The 20,368-nt window shown below is 42.5% G+C and overlaps 1 protein-coding gene across 3 annotated transcripts in view; it reads right to left on the reverse strand.

Moving 5' to 3' along the window:
* The window catches only part of LOC139546915 (polypeptide N-acetylgalactosaminyltransferase 13), a 59,143-nt gene that overhangs the window by 17,492 nt on the left and 21,283 nt on the right, over positions 1-20,368 (reverse strand). The window contains exons 4-12 of one of the 3 annotated variants that reach the window (XM_071355861.1): positions 16,547-16,713; positions 15,961-16,168; positions 14,201-14,371; positions 11,406-11,523; positions 11,074-11,254; positions 6,894-7,033; positions 5,667-5,765; positions 3,009-3,143; positions 779-993 (exon numbers count right to left, since the gene is read on the reverse strand). In XM_071355861.1, the coding sequence (XP_071211962.1) occupies positions 808-993; positions 3,009-3,143; positions 5,667-5,765; positions 6,894-7,033; positions 11,074-11,254; positions 11,406-11,523; positions 14,201-14,371; positions 15,961-16,168; positions 16,547-16,713 (1,405 nt within the window). In that variant the 3' untranslated portion in view covers positions 779-807. The remainder of the gene's footprint in view (positions 1-778; positions 994-3,008; positions 3,144-5,666; positions 5,766-6,893; positions 7,034-11,073; positions 11,255-11,405; positions 11,524-14,200; positions 14,372-15,960; positions 16,169-16,546; positions 16,714-20,368) is intronic. The other 2 variants (XM_071355862.1, XM_071355863.1) reach the window with 2 other exon arrangements.

The following is a 20,368-nucleotide window of genomic DNA, read 5'->3' on the forward strand; positions in this document are numbered from 1 at the left end:
ACACAGCTGTTATGGCGTGTGTTCAAAATGCAGCCCCCATTTTCCCGAGGCCAGCGCCATGAAAGAGGGATCACTTCAAAAGAACTTGTAAACAAAGGCGAGCCCATTTCAATCTGCCCATCAAATAGCTCGATAATCAGCTGAAATTAAAAACGACCTTGTCTCCTCGGCTCTCATTTAATGAGTACCGCCGTATGAGGGGCTACAGCCAGGGATTTTTTTTTTTGTATCAAAATAAAATATGAATGTACTGTAGGAAAATAAATGTCAAATGAGATCTAATTTGGTGCAGAAGAAGGCTGGATAAAGGTCTTGCAGATAGCGCCATGTATACAGCACCTTATGTGTCTCTGTGTTCCTGTCATTAAGCGTTCATACCAAAAGATCAGTGGTAAATGCTACTAAATGCCCTTGAAACTGCTTTGAATGGCACACTTTGACTAACGACAGAAACGTTACGAATCCCAACCGGCTCAAGCTCCAAGAAGAACATGTCAAGGCTGAGGCAAAGGAAATGAAAACAAACACTCTGTGAGGTAAAACAGCTGCTTACTAAAGCAACGTGACAGCCTATTCCACCACATAGTCGCACGACTCCAGCTCTATAGACTAGACACTACCCACTAGACTAGACGACTACACACTAGCCAACTACACCAGTAATGGCTGGTGAGCAGAGATATAGCAGGACGGGCTAATTTTATTGGCACACTAGACCACTACGCACTAGACTACTACACACTAAGACCTCCACTAGGTCTGGTGGTACAATACTGACCTGCGGTGACCCATGCAGGAAGACAGCCCCTACAGAAAGTAATCAGTGGGGCTGTAGTACAGCTTCCTAAACACCTCCAGCCGGGTGAAGTTCCTCATGACCCATGCTTGCAAGGGGCTACTATTACAGTACTCCACCGTGGGGCCCCAAGTACCGTCCTCCAGCCTGCTGATGGTCAGACACGACTGGGTGATGATGTGGAGGAACGTGTGCTTCTGTGGATGGACATCCGGATGGAGGATGGACATGTCATGGACAGACAAGAGGAGATGGGAGTGAGTGAGAATCGCTAGGACAGAGCCAGTACTCAGGCCAGGCAGGACCAACAAGATCATCAACAGTACTGTATACTTCCATTTCCAAAAGAACTATTCTACACAACCTATCTAATGGAGGACAAAGGTTACAGTTGGACCATGTTGGAGTGTCGCTCAGAACGGAACCAACTTTGCGTACAATCAGAAAATCTTCAACCAGATTTCCTAGTTTGATAGACATTTTCGGGACTTGTAGGGTGGTGGGACTGATATTCCACAGTCCTAAAAGATGAGCAGGGAGGGATTGAGAATAGAGGTGAGTAGAGAGATGGCTCTGACCCGTGCTTGAATTGCTCTGGTACACACTGTTACTAAGTACCGGCACGTCAAATGTTCTACTGCTTGAGTAGTGGCTTTAAAATATCGCAGCGTTTCTGCACCTTATTATAAACGAGTACCCAAAGTGAGTACCGACACCTATTTCAGTCCACTTCAAGCACAGGCTCTGACCACTTGGAATACGGAGAATGTTAAAGTCAGGTATTTCTCTCTGCTTGAAAATGATGACCAGATGAAATGTTAATGGTACGGCTGGGATCAGCAGTATCGCCTATCACACCGTTGCTAAAAATAATCAGGCTGTTGAGAGTGGCATTGAAACCCCACTGCCGTATATGTCAGGGCCATTTCTTAATGCATGAATTATTCACGTTTCATATTATATATATATAACTAAAGTCAAAAGCGAAAATAGCTGGATCTAGGGTTGTACAGGAATAGATGGGGGCTTTTCTAAGTCGACAGTGACATGAGAGATCTTAATCACTGACAGGTGACACATAGGTGACACATACTCAAGCAGGCAGAACATAGGAATGTGTCCGTCCCAGTGGAAGAAATATATTGATAATAACTGTTAATATTAAGGTTACTTCGAGAATACACAACCGCTGTGTCCTACGGTTTCCCTTTAGGAATTCAAATGCCCTATTGTTGGTGCAGTGATAGTACGCTGTGCCTGTTTCAAAGTCTGCTGCGCATCAAAAATAGCACTTGAATTAGCATAGATGATTTGCATGCTAGATATATTATGGAGATATCTAGGACTGTATTATTCAGTCCTGGACCATTGAAATGAAAACCAATCTGTTGGAATATCATGAGCCATTCAGTAGTGTCTAACATTACTGCCATATTGTTGCAAAATTCCAGTAACTTTCCCCAAAATTCCCAAGGGTTCCAGGAATCTTCCACCCAGGATTTCAGGAAAGCCACGGAATTTGGGGAAAGTTAATGGAATTTTGCAACTTTGTCTGAGTCAATGAAGTGCAGTGTGGGACTCACATTTCATTAGGTGCGTAACTGGAGAGTGGAGTCTGATCAGTCCCCTGGTCTGGCTAACAGGTCACATTCCCCAGAGCATTAACATGAACACTCCTATTGACTACTGACACAACGTCACACAGGACTTCACGGACTAATGAGAGATAAACACTGGCCTTACAACCACAAGGTACTACTACCTACCAAACACAGGACTTATACACACTGTCTACATCAACTAGATGACAACATTCACGAGAACCAGGTCAGCAAGCTTACCTCGAAATCATATTCCCACTTGCCAACATACTACATGAGAGGAGAAAATTTTTAATAAATGGGAAATATTATGGACTGCAATGTGCACAGGGCAACAGAATGAAGGCTATTGTCCAGGAGTTGAACAGAAGCCCAACTCCTGACATGTAGCACCATCTGGTGGCTCAAAATAATCATTACATTTTTGACAAAATCCTTTTTTTGATGTATTAGTACAGGTGTGTCATTATACATATGACATCTCTTCCAATGAAATAATAGTGAATAAATTACTCTGGACAATCAGTGTGTGGCAAAAGCATCATAATCCCAGTTTACAACCCTCCTGTCATGACTCCCACAGTATTATACAGGGGGAGTCTTGGTCTTACCTCTGCATCATACTCAAACATCTGATTCCCCTTCATTTGATGACACTTCAGCATGACCACAGGGCCATGGGGACGAGACACGTCCAGACACAGGTCATCTGTCCGGATCTCCTTATCAGCCGTGTACGAGAACACCTGGCAGAGAAAACGAGACGGTCATATACCTAGTAGTATCTCTCCGAAGCACTATTCGCACAGGATTAGTATTACTATAGACCGTCGGTTATGTCATTATTACCCCAGCACGTCCGTTTTTCCAGCGGACGATTCGGACCGGGATTCGTTTTTTACCAAACTGCCCCTGTGGTTATTTATTTCTTCCTCGTTCACAATTGACCGTTATGACGGAAGCCTGGCGGCTCTTCTAGGCGTGGAGATTTTTCAAATGTCTAGGGATAGCCTAATATTGCCCTAATCGCCTAGAGTTTGGAGAAAGTCAAAATAATAATGCATATCAAGAAGAACCATGAACTGTAACCTATGCAGACATGTGATTACCTGGCGGATTTGGCAATTTATCAATTCATTCATCGTCCACTTCATCTTTCAAAAGATAAGTATCGCACTAGGAAAGTTGATATGTGGCAAAACAGATCATTCGTCTGTAGGCTACGTGCATAGCACTTTGTTTTAAACATCAATTTGTTCCCCATGTTCTTAACCAAACTGGGTGCAGCACCTGTTAAACTCTGTAATATCCCTAAAACACAGGGATGGCGATTTGCACGGGGTAAGTATTATCAGAGAACCTGGGAGTTTGCCCGAAAACAGTAGGCTTTTAGGGCTGGGATAATAACCTTCCTGCCAATAAAAAATTACTGACATGGCCGATTTGGACGGGACTATTTCTGGTAACTTCCCAGAATTCAGAGATTTTTCCTGCTAATTCCCTCCTGATTCAGTGAATCTTCCAATTTGGATTTCTGGAAAACCTAGGAATATACAGTGGGGAGAACAAGTATTTGATACACTGCCGATTTTGCAGGTTTTCCTATTTACAAAGCATGTAGAGGTCTGTAATTTTTATCATAGGTACACTTCAACTGTGAGAGACGGAATCTAAAACAAAAATCCAGAAAATCACATTGTATGATTTTTAAATAATTAATTTGGATTTTATTGCATGACATAAGTATTTGATCACCTACCAACCAGTAAGAATTCCGGCTCTCACAGACCTGTTAGTTTTTCTTTAAGAAGCCCTCCTGTTCTCCACTCATTACCTGTATTAACTGCACCTGTTTGAACTCGTTACCTGTATAAAAGACACCTGTCCACACACTCAATCAAACAGATTCCAACCTCTCCACAATGGCCAAGACCAGAGAGCTGTGTAAGGACATCAGGGATAAAATTGTAGACCTGCACAAGGCTGGGATGGGCTACAGGACAATAGGCAAGCAGCTTGGTGAGAAGGAAACAACTGTTGGCGCAATTATTAGAAAATGGAAGAAGTTCAAGATGACGGTCAATCACCCTCGGTCTGGGGCTCCATGCAAGATTTCACCTCGTGGGGCATCAATGATCATGAGGAAGGTGAGGGATCAGCCCAGAACTACACGGCAGGACCTGGTCAATGACCTGAAGAGAGCTGGGACCACAGTCTCAAAGAAAACCATTAGTAACACACTACGCCGTCATGGATTAAAATCCTGCAGCGCACGCAAGGTCCCCCTGCTTAAGCCAGTGCATGTCCAGGCCTGTCTGAAGTTTGCCAATGACCATCTGGATGATCCAGAGGAGGAATGGGAGAAGGTCATGTGGTCTGATGAGACAAAAATAGAGCTTTTTGGTCTAACTCCACTCGCCGTGTTTGGAGGAAGAAGAAGTATGAGTACAACCCCAAGAACACCATCCCAACCGTGAAGCATGGAGGTGGAAACATCATTCTTTGGGGATGCTTTTCTGCAAAGGGGACAGGACGACTGCACCGTATTGAGGGGAGGATGGATGGGGCCATGTATCGCGAGATCTTGGCCAACAACCTCCTTCCCTCAGTAAGAGCATTGAAGATGGGTCGTGGCTGGGTCTTCCAGCATGACAACGACACGAAGCACACAGCCATGGCAACTAAGGAGTGGCTCCGTAAGAAGCATCTCAAGGTCCTGGAGTGGCCTAGCCAGTCTCCAGACCTGAACCCAATAGAAAATCTTTGGAGGGAGCTGAAAGTCCGTATTGCCCAGCGACAGCCCCGAAACCTGAAGGATCTGGAGAAGATCTGTAGGGAGGAGTGGGCCAAAATCCCTGCTGCAGTGTGTGCAAACCTAGTCAAGAACTACAGGAAACGTATGATCTCTGTAATTGCAAACAAAGGTTTCTGTACCAAATATTAAGTTCTGCTTTTCTGATGTATCAAATACTTATGTCATGCAATAAAATGCAAATTAATTACTTAAAAATCATACAATGTGATTTTCTGGATTTTTGTTTTAGATTCCGTCTCTCATAGTTGAAGTGTACCTATGATAAAAATTACAGACCTCTACATGCTTTGTAAGTAGGAAAACCTGCAAAATCGGCAGTGTATCAAATACTTGTTCTCCCCACTGTAGGTCCATAGCTCTCTCCTCTGGGAAAGGTCCATAGGTCTCTCCTCTGGGAAAGGTCCATAGGTCCATAGGTCCATAGCTCTCTCTCTTCTTTCTGCAGTCTCCTTACCTGGTTTCCACCCATGCCATGGCAGTTGAAGAATCCAACCTTCTCGTTCTCCTTTCTGCCCATGTTGTCCACACACTGGTTTGTTTCAACATTTCTGATCTAGGGGTAGAAAGGAGCATAAAAACATTGGATTGTTTTGGATAATTACCATCCTTCCATCCACCCTGGCATATTTACAGCTAACAAAAGCCACCGTTGATAAAGGAAGAAGAAATGGCGTATCCTCTCATCAAACACTGCCACTTCATTTCCAGGTGTCAAAATGAAAAGCACCTGCGTCTTTTCTCTGTGGCCCAGATGTCGAATCTAATTAAATATTTACTGTTCAATAAAACAAGCAATCTAAACTCATTGCCTATATTTCACCAGTGATGTAAGTCATAATTAGGGACCTTGCTTAGCATCGCAAATGGCTACATAAATCAGATCTGTGGTGATCTAAGTATTCCCACAAATTCCCACCCCAAATTATTATTTAATGAGCCATCTAATATCTAACTAATATACTCCTAGAGCCTAGGCTATACGCTAGGTGTTGTACAACCTGCTTACTATGCAGGAATGGTATTGTTCCTAATGAAATTATATAAAAGCTAATGACTGGGGATGTTAAAAGTGGGATGTGTGCTATGGAGTGAGTCAATCAAGGAGCAGACGACGGGAGGGTAGGAGAGGGGAAGGGAAGACTCAGGGTGCTGCTGCTGCAGTTCCGTGCCATAGACAGCTTTTACTGCAGTACATTGGATGCAGGCTGTAAAATCCTCAAGCCTCAGCAGAATTCAACTTGGGGATTACAACCTCATCTCTCCAAACTCCCAACCGGTCACATTATTTGACATGCTCACTATCAATCGTGGCATTTTTTATTGGCATACTGTATGTTATCAAGACCATTCCTCTCTTTGCCTGGTGCTAACCTGTTAACTAGAATGTTGTTCGCCAACTCTATCCTGTGCTTGGGTTTGAAACCACAACTAAACAAACGCATTAGGTTATTTATCGTCCAGTTTCAATGTTTGGAATATCCAGGTCCTTCTGACTCACTTTAAAGAGAAGTAGGACTACAGTCTTATGATATCAAACGGATGACCTGCACTGCAAATGACACCCTATTCCCTACGGGCCCATGTTAAAAGTAGTACACTGTATAGGGAATAGGGTGCCATTAGGGATTTATCCAGGGTCATGAGAGGTGTATTGGGCTGCAGTATCTGAAAGACTTCATACTTCACCAAGTGAGTAGTATCTCCTGGGGATCTGAGAGTCGGGGTAGATGTTCTCCAGGTACCAGGAGAAAGGTTTGCACTGCAGAACTTCACGTAGGGTCTTACGAGAGGATACATCTCCATAGTCCACCCGGGCCACACCTGCAACACAAACCAAGACCAGGGGCCATATGTATCGAGCATGTCAGACTGGTAGTGCTGATCTAGGATCAGTTTTGACGTTTCAATTATAATGAATGGACAGAGGGGACCTGATCCTAGATTAGCACTTCTACTTTGAGATGCTTGATACGTACAGCACCTGGTTCAAGTACAGAGACACATGCATTGAAATATCAGCAAAAGACAACAAGAACCCTTACTGCTTACACGCAACACCCTTTTGGTTGGTGGGTGTGGCAGCTGTGGCTGCAATACCAATGAATTTAGTGTTCCGGTATCTATTGTCTGACTGCACCGCCAAATCTGTACACTAGAGAGACCCTCTCCATCATTACATGTTCAATGGCTGCTTCTAGTCTAGATTATCAAAAGCCCTGCACTTCAATTGTCAAGGTTATGTTTGCTGTTATAGCACAAAGTGCCATCCATAGAGGAATGTGAATTATTGGAGAATGACTCATAATTGTATCAACAAAGTCAAATAATCCGTGCCAGATTATTGACTCACACCCAATTTAAGACTTCCAAAAAACATCCTGCTTGACCCTTTATTAGCCCACTGCAACAAAGGGTTAAAGAGACTGTGCTAACATCGGTTTTATTTTCAGCATAACCGTTGTTGAGAGAAGAGCCCGCAAGCCCATTCAATTCGACAGGTGGGAGGTTTGAATTTTAAAAAAATGCCAAAATGTTATTTTGGGTTAAAAAACACTCCAGGCCACACTTGAACATCTAAAAAATGCACTGAACAAAAATATAAATGCAACATGTAAAGTGTAAAGTCCCATGTTTTATGAGGTGAAATAAAAGATCCCAGAAATTTTTTCATACGCACAAAAAGCTTATTTCGCTCAAATTTTGTGCACAAATTTGTTTACATCCCGGTTAGTGGGCATTTCTCATTTGCCAAAATAATCCATCCACTTGACAGGTGTGGCATATCAAGAAGCTGATTAAACAGCATGATCATTACACAATGCCACAGATGTCTCAAGTTTTGAAATTGGCATGCTGACTGCAGGAGTGTCCACCAGAGCTGTTGCCAGAGAATTTAATGTTCATTTCTCTACCATAAGCTGCCTCCAATGTCGTTTTACAGAATTTGGCAGTATGTCCATCCGGCCTCACAACCGCAAACCACGTGTAACCACACCAGCCCAGTTATCTCCACATCCGGCTTCTTCACTTGCGGGATCATCTGAGACCAGCCACCCGTACAGCTGATGAAACTGAGAAGTAATAAAGCCCTTTCATGGGGAAAAACTCACTGATTGGCCGGGCCTGGTTCCCCAGTGGGTGGGCCTATGCCCTCCCAGGCCCACCCATGGCTGCGACCCTGCCCAGTTATGTGAAATCCATAGATTAGGACCTAATTCATTTATTTCAATTGACTGACTTCCTTAAATGAACTGTAACTCAGTAAAATTGCATTTTGCAATTATATTTTTGTTCAGAATAGATAGAAATGATGTAGAAATGATAATGGACCTATATATTTTCAAATAACTGCCCTTTTTCTGTCCCGGAAGCAAAAAAACGTTTGCCCACTCCTGATAAAGGGAATAGAGTGCCATTTGGGATACACACTAACAGTGGAGCTGCTCTGACCTGATCATCCCCTCTTATATCCTGGAAGAGCAGACACTCAATGCCGACCGGATACTGCGAGTATGTTTTTTCCGGAATCACTTAGGGTACTGGGCCCCCCTTGACTCCTCAGAAGACAGACTAAAGAGCATTCTGGAAACCTGGAAAGGGTGCCTTTCATGCAAAATGTAACTAGATATTGGCAAGGCACTGCATAAATCTAACCAACATTACTTGGATACTCAGCTGCCAATCTCTTGCCAATCGTATTGCATCGCTAGGCTGTGGGGACAACATTGTCTGAGCTTCCCATGAGATCATAAACAGCAACAGTCTCCCTTGAATACGTGAACGCAATTTCCGGAAATCGTCAGTCGAACATCTTGAAAGATACTTAGTACAGCACTATTCCAATGAATAAAAGATCAACGTGTGGAGAAATGCAGGTGAACATAACACAATGCCCTGCCTTGTTTGGCACGTCCAGAGTAGCGTAGAAACTCACCGGAAGACGAATGCAAAGAACAGTAGAGCGAAGACATATTGTACTTGAGACTCAATGACACCAGGAGGAGAAGCAACGTGAGCCAGAGTAGGAAGGTCAAATATAGCAAGATACAGTGCTGGAAGCTACAATCTACCCGCAATGTGAAAGCTGATCTACCCCCCCCCCCCCTAAAATTAAAAAACCCCAAAAACAAACAAATATATAAAATGAATATACATATAATTTTTTTAATAAGATACGGTACAGGTTGCATCCCTTTCTAACCATTTTGCTACATATCCTCTAGTTACAGAGCTCAAGGCATACAGTACAGTACAAAGGAGAAATGACCCTGGCCTGAAAAACATACAGTAATGAGGAATTGGCTGTGAAATAAAAAAATATTCCTCTAAGACAAGCGATAGGTCTTATGGTGCCTTACATGCATAGTATTGGTATAGGAGGCTACACTAACCAATATAGGCCAATACTATGTATTCTATGCATGTAAGCAGAATAATAACAGTCACGAGGTGAATGCAAAACGACAGGAGATGCCTATTTTCAGAACCCACACACTTATAGACGGGTTGCGCGCGCATTGATGTGGCCGGAAGGCGTATGTTGTTACGATTCCGAAGGGTCAAATAGCTAGCAACAATGATACGAAGCTGCCATATTGGGAATTGTAGTGGGCTCGTTTCAACTCGTTGTATAATTGTTATTGATACCTTGTCTTGTTTTGACTGATGTCATGTTTATTCTAATATGGCTCAAATTCTCTAGCTAGCTAACCAACAACTGTAACAATGCATGAGACAACAAGCGCTCATTGTGCACCTGTATTTATGTTTTCAATAAACATTTAGAGACTAAATATAGCCCAGCTATAACATTTGGTTCCTTGGATGTTGTGGGAGCATACTGTACGTTTTAGTTTTGGTTCTGGGAACTAAGACGTGCGTTTCCTGACGAGCAAAACTGAAAGTTTTTGAATTGTTCTGAGAACAGAAGGGAACATTTCACCTGTTCTGAGAACGAGGCATTTTTAGGTTGCAGGGAGGATCTAAAAAAGTTTTACTATGGTTCCCTGAAAGTTTTCCTGTGAGGTTTAATTAACATTATAAGACGGGATATTATAGGTTATTTGAAGGTATTTAAATAACGTTCTGAGAACATGTTTCAATAAGACTTTTAATAACACTGCTAGCTTAGGTTAACTGTGAACTCCAAGCACAGATAGGACACATGGAAATTCATTTGCATAGGCTTTAATCATCCAAACACATTTATTTTCTATTGTGACATGCCATCATTGAGCTGGGCATCCTGCACAATTCCCAGAACGTTGTGGGAAGGTTGTATGCAAAACAACCAAAGGACAACCACGCTCTCACCAAGCTCTAAGATACATATGGTTCTCAGAACGTTATGTGCTAGCTGGGAGTCTACATGTCAACAATCTTAGCCAACCCAGTCCCCTTCGTTGCTGACGCATCGTTATTTTAGCTAAAAAACCAACCAGTCTATACCCAACATGATAGCTAGAGGCTGATTTCACAATTAAAGTACATGCTCGGAGCTGAGCGATTTACACCTAGACCATATGCATTGCCACTCCATCAGACCTGGGTTTAACTACTATTTGAAATATTTTACATCGCTTTAGTTTGCTTTAGTCTGCCTGGAGTGCCAGGTGGGCGGGGTTTTACATTTTCCAATAATTCTATTGGTTCCATTGCGCCAGGAAACTCCCCACTGGGCACACACTCGTTGAATCAACATTGTTTCCAACATGGAATAGACGTTGAATTGACGTCTGTGCCCAGTGGGTCCATCAATCCCAGTTTAAGTATTTTAAATAATTTCAAATAGTATTTGAACCCAGGTTTGCATTCCCACCCGCTGAGAGACAACAGGTTAAAACGGAAGCGTGGTAGCGTACCTGGTGATATGATGTAGAAGAAGTCTTTGAAGCCGTCCATCCACACCTCGGCCAATCGCCTGTTGTTCTTGTTGATGACTTGGCCCGTGCCCCCAGGGAAGCTGTATGGGGTGGCCTTCCGGAACACATGACCCACGTGGGAACATGTTATAATCTCCAGCGAGCCGCCACACTGCCAGATCTGCACATACAAGTGGTCACACACACATGTGGTCACACACACACACACACACACACACACACACACACACACACACACACACACACACACACACACACACACAATCATTGTCATAATAACCCGGCAGAGCCCTCTATTCTTAACCACTCACCCTGAAAGACATCTCCAAGTTCTCTCCGCCCCAAATGTCCATCCCTGGATCGTATGTGCCAATTTCTTCAAAATATGTCCGGTCAATAGAGAATAACCCTCCAGCCATAGTAGGGGTTCTGCAAGAGAAAAACAATGAGAGTGGATAAAGAAACACATTTTACAAGAGACACCTATCTTACAAAGTGAGAAACGGATCCGCTTACAAATAATCAATATCATAAAGTAATATTGCTGAACAATATTGTTTGATGGACAGGATGCCCAGCTGGTCACGGGTGCACCTCAGCCACGCTCAAGGTACTAAACGATATCATAACCGCCATCGATAAAAGACAGTACTGTGCAGCTGTCTTCATCGACCTGGCCAAGGCTTTCGACTCTGTCAATCACCGTATTCTTATCGGCAGACTCAACAGCCTTGGTTTCTCAAATGACTGCCCTGCCTGGTTCACCAACTACTTCTCAGATAGAGTTCAGTGTGTCAAATATGAGGGCCTGTAGTCCGGACCTCTGGCAGTCTCTATGGGGGTACCACAGGGTTCAATTCTCGGGCCGACTCTTTTCTCTGTATATATCAACGATGTCGCTCTTGCTGTGGGTGATTCTCTGATCCACCTCTACGCAGACAACATCATTCTGTATACATCTGGCCCTTCTTTGGACACTGTGTTAACAAACCTCCAAACGAGCTTCAATGCCATACAATACTCCTTCCGTGGCCTCCAACTGCTCTTAAACGCTAGTAAAATGAAATGCATGCTCTTCAACCCATCGCTGCCCACACCCGCCCGCCCGACTAGCAAAACTACTTTGGACGGTTCTGACTTAGAATATGTGGACAACTACAAATACCTAGGTGTCTGCTAGACTGTAAAATCTCCTTCCAGACTCACATTAAGCATCTCCAATCCAAAATTAAATCTAGAATCAGCTTCCTATTCCGCAATAAAGCATCCTTCACTCACGCTGCCAAACATACCCTCGTAAAACTGAGTATCCTACCAATCCTCGACTTAGGCTGATGTCATTTACAAAATAGCCTCCAACACTCTACTCAGAATACTGGATGCAGTCTATCACAGTACCATCTGTTTTGTCACCAAAGCCCCATATACCACCCACCACTGCGACCTGTATGCTCTTGTTGGCTGGCCCTCGCTACATATTCGTCGCCAGACCCACTGGCTCCAGGTCATCTATAAGTCTTTGCTAGCTAAAGCTTCGCCTTTTCTCAGCTCACTGGTCAGCATAACAACACCCACTCGTAGCACGCACTCCAGCAGGTATATCTCACTGGTCATCCCCAAAGCCAACACCTCGTTTGGCCACCTTTCCTTCCAGTTATCTGGTGCCAATGACTGGAACGAATTGCAAAAATCGCTGAAGTTGGAGACTTATATCTCCCTCACTAACTTTAAGCATCAGCTATCTGAGCAGCTTACCGATCGCTGCAGCTGTACACAGCCCATCCAACTACCTATCTCATCCCCATATTGTTTTTATTTACTTTTTCTGCTCTTTTGCACACCAGTATTTCTACTTGCACTTCATCATCTGCACATCTATCACTCCAGTGTTAATTTGCTAAATTGTAATTACTTCGCTACTATGGCCTATTTATTGCCTTACCTCCTTACGCTATTTGCACACACTGTATATAGACTTTTTCTATTGTGTTATTGACTGTATGTGTGTTAATGCCATGTGTAACTCTGTGTTGTTGTTTGTGTCGCACTGCTTTGCTTTATCTTGGCCAGGTCGCAGTTGTAAATGAGAACTTGTTCTCAACTGGCCTACCTGGTTAAATAAAAAAATCATTTAAAAATCATTTTTAAAATGTCTGGGGACAGAAACTCTGCTTTTATTTGCTTTGGAAATAAGACAGCAAGACATGATTAATTGCCTAGCTCTTTGTCAAACAAATGTGCACTTTGGACACTACCATTTCACACACAAAAAACCTGACCTAGACTGACAATCTCAATGCAAAATGACTATTTCATTGTTTGATCCACTCTCTGCCGTTTTCATTCTGCTAAAGAGAAGCAGACAGACACAGCTAGGGGCTTGGAGATGACTATCTTCTTTTAAGACAATGAGAATCGGATTTCTGAAGCACTGAGGGACACCATCATCATACCACGTTGTTGCTCTGTCCAATAAAATATAATTGATGGAGAGGTTTGTCAATATTTTTGCAGCACCAGCTCCATTGATGTATTTTTTTGTATTCCAAAATGAAACTAGCTACACCATGAAACTACAACTATATCTGTATCAAATAACAAAACAAAAACATATAAAAACATTCACCTCGCAGCTAAGTCAGTACTTCACAGAAATGCAATCTATCTCTATCTCCAAATGATGCAGCTTTGACAGCTATTGGAGAAGAGGGCTTCTAAAGAAATCCACACCAATGATGTCAGCTCTGCGACTTCCCAGCACGACAAACAACCTACTCTCAGCTGAAATGATAACACTAGAGGGAATATGTGTTGTCTTACGAGTCTTTTCAGTAAACTGGTCTTTAATGTTACTGTCCTCCACTACATTTTGTTATTGTTCCCCTCTAATCAGGGACTGATTTAGACCTGGGACACCAGGTATGTGCAATTAATTGTCAGGTAGACCAGCAGGGTCCGGACCTCGTAGGGTAAGAGTTGATCACCCCTGCTTTATAGTGCACTACTTTTACAAAAGTAGGGCACTATAAAGGGAATAGGGTGCCACATAAACTCATTTCAACTCGGGCACAGATAAAGGCATATACAGTATGCGTCTTGTGTGTACCTGAGTGGTAATGTCCTGTCCCCTTTGCGCCTGTCCATTTCTCTCTGAGGCACGGGGTACCAACGGAAATTCAGCTTCCAGTTGAATCCTCCGTAGGTCATGTCTGAGCCTGCCATGTATTCAAACGTCTCGTCGCTGATCACATCGATTATAGGACATACCACAGATCTCCTAAACAACCATGAAGAGAAAGATAAGGCATTCATTTGACAAGAAATACATTGACAGCCTAAACAACCACGGAGAAATCGAAAGCATTCATTTTTACAGGAAATAGTGAAAGAAAGCCCTAGATCAATTACATGTGGAATCAACTTCAGAAAATGACTTTGTAGAACTGTGCAGTCTCGACAATTAATTCACTTTCTTCCCTTAAACCCCAAAACTTTGTGTTATTCCCATCAACAATATTACACGTCTGGTTATATTAAACTGCTTGGCTGGCAGAGCCAACAGCATTAATTCATCCACAAAATAAATAATAAATGAATAAATAATTTACAAAGCTAATGGTGCCATAACTGTTCATTCTTCAGGTGAGCGCCGAGACAAATAGCTAACTGCTGACCATGTATTTCTACAGGCATTATCCCCAGCTTCATTATGAGTTTATTTCAATATTACTAAATCATCGGCTGGTCCATACTCATTATAAACATATCCATTAGGATAACAACACTGACCGGAGGTAACATATTGCTTCAGTGGGAAGCTACTTACAGTCAAAGGAAATTGAATATATGCATGTTGATTATGTTGACAATGACAATACAGTATGGATATATGGCCTCAGACTGTTTGCTTCAGTAGGAGTTTTACAGTAAAGCTGAAGGTAACCTTAAGGGTTGCGTCTCAAATGGCACCCTATTCCCTAGTGCACTACTTTTGACCAGGGCCCATAGGGCTTTGGTCAAAAGTAGTGTACTACGTAGGGAAATAGGGTGCCATTTGGGACTCATCCTCTAGGTGCTGCAGGGAATTCATTCAACGCATCCCCTTCTCTCAGCATCCACTTCACTTCCTGGTCTAAATCTAATCAGTGTTTGTGCACTTTTATGCTCCTGCACATACTTTTACACATCAATAAACGTGCAGGGTTATAAAAGTGTAATGGCTCTATAATATAATCTCCTCGGTAATACAAAACTAATTTCTGCCTGGCACCTGAGGCAAAATGGGTAGATGTATGACACCAGATAAGAGAGATAAGGGGGGAGGGGCAAATACATTTTCAGTCCATCTACAATTTTTCCCTTTTATGTAGAAGGAACCCTTCACCCACCGAACAAGCAAGTGCAATCCTGAAACAGGATTAGAATAACCACACCATTACTTCATTAAAATAACCACGATTCCAAATAATAGGATTTAAACCCTACTGTCACTTAAAATAGCCATCATCAACTGACTCAGTGCAATCACATTCTACTGTATGTACTACGGTATAAAGAAGCGACAGACAGCATTGTGACAAAACAATCTGCCACTCAGCTATGGCTGCCTTTGAAAAGGGGCACAGAGCTGTCACGGGCATTGGTGTCGTTGTCTGCTATAAAGTCGAGCTAGTGTTCTACCATTAACGTCAGATCAGTTTTCAGATGACACAGAAGACAAGCGGAATGCTAATGAGTTAGCATCTCACTGAGGCAGCGGGAAGAGAACAGAGCAGAGATGATCTGCTTTGAGCAGCAGCACCCCAATGTCTATCCAGTGCCGTGTGTTCCATTTACATCGAGAGGGGTGATGGTGAAGCTCCTTACCGGTCCTCTTTGATCCTGGCCAGCAGAGGCTCCAGCCAGCCCACTGTGCATTCACAGTGGGCGTCCAGGAAGGTGATGACCTGTCCCCGCGTGGCAGCTGCCCCCCTCAGCCTGGCCCGGATCAGCCCCGTTCGCTGCTCCATCCGCAGGACCCGCACGGGAACCTCCAGGGTCCGAGCATAGTTCTCTAGCTTCTTTCCCAAGAAGTCTGACAGAAGAGGACACATCAGAGAGGACATGTTTCAAACGCCGAAATAACTTAATCGTTTGGTGTTTTTCCGCGTTCATTCACAGTTATCAAGGCAAGGGCCGATTTTCTTTCAAATGTGGTATATTATTATCCTTCAATACAAAGAATCACATGGTTAAACAGACTTGTTTCAAACTCCCATAGATCTTCATTGTGCAGTGTTGTTTTTCCTATTCATTCACAAAGGGCCGATTGTCTTTCAAACTTTGTATCTACCACATTTAATGTAGATATTATCACACAATACTAAGAACTGCATGTATTAATCCCAGAGTGACCCTTTAAACTCAGTGAAGCCAGTTAGTTGATGGTTTAGGTTGCACCCAGCTTCAGTACCTCTCTCACTGGCGTCGTCCACCAGCAGGATCTCCTGCAGCAGGTGCCGTGGCGAGCGGTTGATGACACTGTGGACGGTGCGGAGCAGGGTGCTCCACGCCTCGTTGTGGAACACGATCACTATACTGGTGTTGGGGAGATCGTCCGCGTACACCTTCGTCTTGCAACTGATGGACAGACAACAAGAGCTCTGGTTGAGAGGTCAAATATGCTGCTACTCCTGATGCTTGTCTAGAGTAGAGTTCTATCAAGAGTGAGCATAGTTTGTGTGACATGCTTGTGGATGTAAAATATATGTGGCTGAAATTTACCTCAGAGCATTGTAACAAAATGAACTGCTTTCAAACAAAGCCAAAGTTGACAAGACTTAGTATATGCTGCACCAGTGTTTCCCCTAGGATTTTTTTCAGCAGTGGTGGCAAGGGTGCATCGCTTCTAGACGTTAGCACAATGACATGCTAGCTTTTCCCATAGATTTCCAGTTATTGATTCAATGACTATTCATTTAAAAGCTCATCTCAGCAGAAATTACATGAATATAGCACCTTAGAGACTGCTGCCCTATATACATAGACTTGAAATCACTGGCCACTTTAATAATTGGAACACTAGTCACTTTAATAGTGTTTACATATTTTGCACTACTCATTTCATATGTATATATTGTATTCTATTCTATATCTATATGTATTTTAGTCTATGCCGCTCTGACATTGCTCGTCCAAATATTTATAAATTCTTAATTCCATTCCTTTACTTAAAATGTGTATGTATTGTTGTGAAATTGTACCATTTCGCTACACCTGCAATAACATCCGCTAAACATGTGTATGTGACCAATAAAATGTGATTTGATTTGAACACTGTGCTCTGCTAAATGGCATGCTGCTCCACACACAGAGACTGTGTCCCAAATGGCACCTTATTCCTTATATAGAACACTACTTCTGACCAGGGCCCACATACAGTGCCTTCAGAAAGTATTCACACCCCTTCACTTGTCCCACATTTTGTTGTGTTACAGCCTGAATTTAAAACAGATTACACTGCCATTTTTGGTCACTGACATACACATAATACACCATCATGTCAAAGTGGAATTATGTTTATTGATTTTTTTTACTAATGAATTAAAAATTAAAAGCTGAAATATCTTGTGTCAATAAGTATTCAACCCCTTTGTCATGGCAAGCCTAAATAAGTTCAGGAGTAAAAATGTGCTTAACAAGTCACATAATAAGTTGCATGGACTCACTCTGTGTGCAATAATAAAGTTTAACATGATTTTTGAATGACTACCTCATCTCTGTAACCCACACATACAATTTCCTGTAAGGTCCCACAGTTGAGCAGTGAATTTCAAACACAGATTCAACCACAAAGACCAGGGAGGTTTTCCAACGCTTCACTAAGAAGGGCACCAATTGGTAGATGGGTAGAAATAAAAAAAAGAAACTGCTCTGGGTTTCCACCATGAGGCCAATGGTGACTTTAAAACAGTTACAGAGTTGAATGGCTGTGATAGGAGAAAACTGAGGGTGGATCAACAATATTGTAGTTACTCCACAATACTAACCTAATTGACAGAAGAAAAAGAAGGAAGCCTGTACAGAATAAAAATATTCAAAAACATGCATCCTGTCTGCAACAAGCCATTAAAGTAATATTGCAAAACATGTAGCAAAGCAATTCACTTTTTGTCTTGAATACAAAGTGTTATATTTGGGGCAAATCCAATAGATTACTGAGAACACTCCATATTTTCGAGCACAGTGGTGGCTGCTTGTAATCGTTAAGGACTGGGGAGTTTTTTGGGATAATAAAACCTAGACAAAATCCTAGATGAAAACCGGGTTCAGCCTGCTTTCCACCAGACACTGGGAGATGAATTCACCTTTCAGCAGGACAATAACCTAAAATACAAGGCCAAATCTACACTGGAGTGGCCTAGTTACAGTTTCGACTTAAATCTACTTGAAAATCTATGGTAAGACCTCAAAATGGTTGTCCAGCAAAGATCAACAACCAATTTGACAGAGCTTGAAGAATAATGGGAAAATCTTGTACAATCCAGATGTGGAAAGCTCTTAGAGACTTACCCAGAAAGACTCACAGCTGTAATCACTGACAAAGATGCTTAAAATTAGATATTTCTGTATTTCATTCCAAAACAAAAAAAGAATGTAATAACATGTTTTCACTTTGTCATTATTGGGGTTTTGTTTGTAGGCTGTAACACAACAAAATGTGGACAAAGTCAAGGGATATGAATACTTTACAAAGGCACTGTAGGGAATAGGGTGCCATTTGGGACGCAGTCACATACTCCCAGAGATACAGACCAAGGGCAGGGCAAGCCTGTCATGTAGTGTAGATTGTAATGTTAAATAAAGTATGAGGAGGGTGCATTAAAGATAGAGAGGATGCAGCCGGGTTGGAAGTGGGAGGTGACAGGAGGCGACAGGCGATTGGAGCGGACAGTAGGTTTATCCCGTTCACCCCACTACGGGTGACAGGACAGACTGACAGAATGGGAGCACCAGGGTAGCTAGCTACTAGCCACTGAGCGATCATCTTATTTCTTTCAACCACTGCCTATTACACCCCACGACAATATCTCTCTCTCACAGTCTTGCCAAGTGGATTTCTTTAATAACGTTCCAAGGTGTACTGGCGAGTTTGAGGAAGATTTTGAGATGCAATTAGTACGATTCTGCAGCTTGGCACTCTCTTGGGGTGAAATAAAATCAATAGACCGCAGATCTAGATCTATTGTTCGTTTGCTCTCCATTTTGTACAAATTCCTCATTATAAACTGGGTGGTTCCAACCCTGAATGCTGATTGGCTGATATCAGTGGTATGTCAAACCGTATACCACGGGTATGACAAAACATGTATTTTTACTGCTCTAATTACGTTGGTAACCAGTTTACAATAGCAACAAGGCACCTCAGGGGTTTGTGGTATATGGCCAATATACCACGGCTAAAGGCTGTTCTTAAGCACGACGCAAAGCGGAGTGCCTGGATACAGCCCTTATATATTGGCCATATACCACAAACCCCTGAGGTGCCTTATTGCTTAAATATACCGTATGACTAGGTCATTAAAGTGGAATTCATAATTGGCTAAATCTACCCACCATTAAACTTAGCACAATCCTGGTACATGTGTGAAATGGAGTGCGTGCAGTGTTCACATATATCGAAAATGTTCCTTTTTTTGTGATAACTTTTCATATAAAATGTTAGAGCAATGTAAACCCCATGGGGGACAGTTGATTATTCGAGGCGGTAGGTAATATATAAACAATATAGACAATGTTCACAGTATTGGCATATGCTTACATTCTCCGCATCGTTTTTTATATTGTTGTATTGACAATGTTCCTATTTTCAATACCACAAAGAGCACATTCTAAAGAACAGTTGACAAAGAATGTTCTGCAGGAATACATAAACACGAAATCACTGGGCTGTCTCCCGGAGAGAAGACTTTCTCTAGATCAGCTGCTCAAGATACATGTGGATCATATTTCACCCAAATTGCTCTTTGGGTTTTCATTATCCAGCTCAAGTAGGTCTTGGGCGACAGTAAACAAAGCCCTTCTCCCATTCTGACTGTCATGGCTGAAGTAAACACCCGAAGACTGTGATGGATCCAACACGGGCAAATAATCTCTTTAAGTCTAATGTTCTTCAATTAGAGCAGTGGTGTCTGGTGGCACTTTGGAATCGGATGACGGCCTCATTGTAATCGCCGGAACGGAATAAACGGAATGCTATGAAAAACATCAAACACATGGTTTCCATGAGTTAGAT

The sequence above is a fragment of the Salvelinus alpinus genome, chromosome 20, assembly GCF_045679555.1.
Source record: "Salvelinus alpinus chromosome 20, SLU_Salpinus.1, whole genome shotgun sequence".
Classification (NCBI taxonomy): Eukaryota; Metazoa; Chordata; class Actinopteri; order Salmoniformes; family Salmonidae; genus Salvelinus; species Salvelinus alpinus.